Genomic DNA, 5,310 nt, shown 5'->3' on the forward strand with positions numbered 1-5,310 from the left:
GGCTCGTGGTCAGTCAGCTCTTGACCAGCACCCCCAGGTCCCTTTCTGCCTGGGCACTGTCCAGCCTCACCATCCCCAACCTGTAACATTGCAGGGGGTTATTGTGGCCAAAATGCAGGACTTGGCACTTGGATTTATTAAACTTCATCCTATTGGACTCTGCCCATCCATTCAACCATTCCAGGTCTCTCTGCAGAGCCCTCCTACCTTCCAACAGATTGGCACACAATCCCAGATTAGTGTCGTCTGCAGATTTACTGGTGAAAGACTCAATGCCCTCATCCATGTCATCAATAAAAATATTGAAATAGACTGGATATATACAACCTTGTAGCAACTGTTCAGTGCACTAAAATGAAAATGTGGGGTCTGCAAAACTTAAACCACCAAATGTTATTCCTTTGCTACAGACATGGTTAACACACACTGCCAGCTCTCACAGAGTCTTTTCACAAAGTGTCAACTCCTATTTATCTTACTGGTGTGATTAGTCCCACCTGGGTGATGCAAAGTCAGAATTTACAGTGGACTGTAAAACTTGTACTGATTTGTTTCCTAGTAGTTGTGGACCTGTAGGTCTCAGTGGAAGCATTCACAGCAAACTTGCCCAAAATATTTGAGTCAAAATTAAATAAATACAAAGTCATACCATGTTGCATGTGACTACCCACTGACACTGATCCCCTCAGTTCCTAACATAAAAGGTAAGGTAAAGGAAAACTGTGAAACTCAGAGAAAATTTCTGGCAAAAGATTTATAAATCTGGTCATTTTTCCTCAATAACATGAAAACTGCTACTTTAGCAATTAGCACAATAATCCCTTCACAATCTCATAAAACCCAACCATTTATAGATCCTGAATGAGAACCTTCCTTTTCAACAGTTTGTACCACCAAATCAAAAGACATTAAGAATTATACCATTCAGATTAATTCCTTCCAGCCTAAGGGCTAGAAGCTTACTTCTCTTTTAATTGAAGGTAAAAATCTCACATAATCCAGTGACTCCAGAGGCTTCAACTATGAGGAAAACTAATTCAGAAAGAAATTTAAATCACAAGTGGCAACACCAACACATTAAGCAATGCTTTTCAACTGAAAGGTACAGGAGACTTTCAGACCTCTTCCTAAGGTATAAAATGATAAACATTGAAAGGAGTCAAGCCCAAGCCCACAAAGTACTCAGAGAAAATTCTTTTGCTTCATGAAAAAAACTTCTACAAAGAGCACAAAAATAATAAAATTAGGGAATCATTTATGGCTGTTACAATAATAATAATAATAATAATAATAATAATAATAATAATAAAGGCCAAACAATTAATCATAGTCCCTATTTTGGTAAAATTCTCACTGAGTTATACTGTTATTTTGGTGTGGATTTGGTTTAGCACAGATATTTCATTCTACAACTGATTCTCAAAATAAAGACCGAGTAGTGCAAACAACTACATCAAAGTCTGATGTGTCATGTAGCAATGAATATTTCTGTTGGAAATTTACTTGTTTTCTTTTTAAAGCAGTGGCATATCTAGGTCTCCCTGAGATTAGGAACATTAACTATTCTGGGTGTGATTCCTTTGTGACTTCATAGAATTTCTGTAGTACCTGGGGAATGGAAAAATCTTAAGAGCAGTTACAGTCATGATGAACCTGAGGACTGTAAATAAAAAATATATTAAAAATTAGGCCTGAAAAACTTCAGATGGTAGCAAGTGTTAGTGGAGAGGTGGAGACAATAATTGTATTATCTCAAGAAACTCCCACATCTTCCTGGTTAATGTTTTCTGTTATTAAGCACCTCTAACAAAGACAGACTTTCACCTACTTTGTATTCATAATGATTCATGCAAATTTACCTCCTTTTGAGGCAGGGGGTCAAGTGTTTAAGTTCATTCTATAATAAGTAATATCTGCATAGACTTTTGATGTATAATAATGAGGCATGTTTTGCAGAGACATTAAAAATCAAGGCCCACAAAAATGAACTGTTTGGGGATTCAATTCACCAGTGGCACATAAAATTCAAAACAGAAGGACTGAAAAGATCATAAATACATTTTCAAATTTTGTGTCTAGCCTCTCATAGTATGCAGTCTTGTTTTTTATTGTGTGGTTCAGTATTAAAAGAAAAGGATTCAAGAGTTCTCCCTGTGTATAGACAATGAAGGCATGCACCATGAGAGCTGTGGCTGTGGCAAAGAATCTCAACATAAATTTGCACACATCTATTTTTCCAAATATAAGGCTTTCCTGGCAGGCAGTCAATCATGCAGGAATTGCCAAGGCTCTGTAGATAGGGCAATTATAATTCTCTGTGCACTGCTGCTAGACCACCTGCACGTTCACATGTGATGGAAGTCGGATTTGAACCCAGCTCTCAGGAGATGAATGCCAACCCACTGCTATTTACTATCAGCCTGCTTTTCATTATCTTTTATTCTAATTAAGAAACACTATTTATAACTATACCTGATAAACAGCTAAGCATGGTGGAAGCTAGCAGATGTACCTTGTGCCATAAAACTTGGAGCTGAGATATTACATTCATTTTGGGGTGGGGGGATTATACAAAGCCCATATTTTCATGTATCATGCTTTTCTTTCATCAACATTGTACTGCAGTTGGAAATGCGTAATGTTTTGTGATGATATAGATAGAGAATGTCAAATTCTGCTTCAGATAATGTTTCCAATATTTTTATTGGAAGTATGCCTGTAGTTTTTTCATTAATTAATTCTATTAGATTCATTAAAATAACATTTTACTTGAAAAAATATTGGAAAATGAAAATTTAATGATGTCAAATGAGTCATCGTTTCTCTATCAAAAGTCTCATCAGAAAATGAAAGGAAAAACAGTTCTACCACTTATTTAAAAGAGCAGTTTAGACTACTAGCTGTAGCATTCCATCTAAACAAAATACAGAAAATTATGAAAGAATATAAGTTACCCTAGTATGTTTCACTTAATGGAAGCTTCTAGCAAATATTTTAAATTCATCTGCTTCTGACTGGATGATAAACAAATAACCACATGCTGAAGCAATAAAAATAAATTACTCTGCCAACTTCCCTCTGAAGTGTCACCATGCAGGATGGTACATATTTCAAAACATTAAACTTTATCTCCATCTAGGCTCAGGACTGAGTGAATTTTACATGGAAACCAAGCATTTCATATTGGATAAACTAAATAGTGAAAAAATATTTTGATTTCCAAAGGTACACATTTGTTTGTTTGCTTTACTGGAGCACTGTTGAACAACAAACTCAGGCTTTTCATGGTTTAAAGATAGGACACTCCCTATGGCATCCTCTTTTTGTGATGGTGTGTACAAATTTCAAAATAGTTGAGAATTTAAAACTAATTGCCAATACAAACCATGCTGCAAAAATGTATCCCATGCACACTTCTGAAAACATTAGTCATAATTGGAAAATTTTCACACCCACAGCAGGGTAAGGGAAAATAATTTAAAACAAAATATCATTTGGGTGCAAAACTGTCTCTCAAGGCTTTCAGAATAATAGGCAATGGCATGAAGATATGCCTTAAATCAATAGCAGGAAACCAGGCAAGAGAAATATCTAGACAGGAGCTCTACAGGGCAGCGTGGAAACAAAGTGGGTACTAAAACAAATATTATTTTTCATATTTTCCCAGCAATTATGCTCCTCATCCAGAATCCCTAGGAAGTGACTGGGGTTTGTGTTATACTTTCAGCACTGGCATGGTAAGAGTTTTGATTCCCCTGACCTCTGCATACAAAGTCACACATCGAGGTCCCTGCCAAGCAGGATTGTAGTCTGGATCCTTCTGGGATCTCCCTGGCAGGGAGCTTGCCTGGCGGGAGCAGCAGGGCTGTGGGCACAGCCAGGAGCAGGGGCTCCGCAGCCCCAGCGCCACCGCTCTGCACGCATTTCCAGCCCGTCCATAACTGGGCTCAGGGCAGCTTCTGGGCACGGGGAGCTCTGGCACGTACAGTAAGCACTGCTTTCCTCCAAGTAACCAATTCCTTTGGGAATGACACGAATCGGCAGGCCGGTTAGGGTAACACAGATGAAGAGCTCATTTTGTGTTGGGAAGGGAAAAAACCAAACCAAGAGATGAAAGAGGACGTTATGTTTTTCATGCAAAATGAAAAGTTTGCTAGGTGATTTCATTAACAAAAGACCACGACAATAGGTACTCGGGTAAAGAGAACAACTTCTGACCTTGAAATTGCGTGCTAAATAAATTACCTCAGAGCGAAAGTGATGAGTTCTCATGACAGCATCTGGAAGGGAAGCAGAAAGAGACACAGGCTCCACCAGCTGCACCTGGCATTTCACCCCGGCTAACGGGGTTACCCCGCCGCTCGCCCTCCGGCGCACACTCCGGGACGGCTCTGGCCCCTCGGGCACAGCCGGCAGTTCCGCCCGGCATTTATATTTAATTCATCGCCGAGAAGTTGGGCATAAAGTTCTGCTGCGCTCTGACACACCGGGGAGGGCTGGGGGGGCTTCCCAGCCTCTCACCTCTCTCCCTCTAGCCGAGGTTTCGCTGAGGGATGGGTGGAGACAAGGCTGCCGCAGTCCTGGGCTCGGCTTGAATTTTCTTTAAAGCCTTTGCCCGGCTAAACCGTGCCACGGCGGCCCTCCGGCGGCACAAAGCCGGGGATGGGCCGGGGACACCCCCTGCCGCCCTCAGGGAGCGGCAGCGTCTCTTACCTCGGCTCCTTGAGCGACCTGAAAAGACGGATTTGATGGGATGCCTCCCTTTCTGGAGCCTGCGGTGCCAGCAGCAGAAGAATAAAATCGTGGCAATGGTCCCCAGCAGCAGCAGGAGCAAGAAGAGGGCGCACTGGATGCTGTAGGGTCTCAGCAGGACCAGGAAAGCCGCGGCGATCATGGCTCAAGCGCCCGGCTGCCCCTGTGCGTGCGCGGGTCTGCGGCGAGCGGCGAGGGGCCGGGCAGCGCCGGGCAGCCTCTCCCCCCGGCAGCGGGGCGGGCATCGCCGCCGGCACCGCGCTGCTGGAGCCGGCAGCCGGGCGGGAGGCGGCGGCGCGGGGGAGGAGGAGGAGGAGGAGGAGGAGCGGGATGGGATTCAGGCCGTGACTCAGCAGCAGCAGCCGCGGCTGCGATGGTTGCGGTGGGGCTGCCCCTCCGTGCCCGCCCGGCTGCCGGGAGCGGGGAGCGCGGCGGGCAGAGCCGGAGCGCCCCGGGCAGCGGCGGGCGGGGCGGGGCCGGCGCCGCATGGCAGCGGGCGCGGGCACGGCGGGGCGGGGCGGCAGCAGCAGGAGGAGGAGGAGGTGAAAGAGAAGGAAG

At 44.1% G+C, this 5,310-nt stretch overlaps 1 protein-coding gene across 3 annotated transcripts in view; it reads right to left on the reverse strand.

The window, feature by feature from the left end:
* Positions 1 to 4,903, reverse strand: part of DST (dystonin) — a 290,047-nt gene extending 285,144 nt beyond the window's left edge. For 2 of the 3 annotated variants that reach the window (XM_054279824.1, XM_054279823.1), the window contains exons 1-2: positions 4,714 to 4,903; positions 4,219 to 4,280 (exon numbers count right to left, since the gene is read on the reverse strand). In XM_054279824.1, the coding sequence (XP_054135799.1) occupies positions 4,219 to 4,280; positions 4,714 to 4,894 (243 nt within the window). In that variant the 5' untranslated portion in view covers positions 4,895 to 4,903. The remainder of the gene's footprint in view (positions 1 to 4,218; positions 4,281 to 4,713) is intronic. The other variant, XM_054279827.1, reaches the window with a different exon arrangement.
* Positions 4,904 to 5,310: the final 407 nt, after the last annotated feature.

Source organism: Melozone crissalis, unplaced genomic scaffold (assembly GCF_028551555.1).
Source record: "Melozone crissalis strain CALT ecotype California unplaced genomic scaffold, PUWL_Pcris_2 ptg000027l_1, whole genome shotgun sequence".
NCBI lineage: Eukaryota > Metazoa > Chordata > Aves > Passeriformes > Passerellidae > Melozone > Melozone crissalis.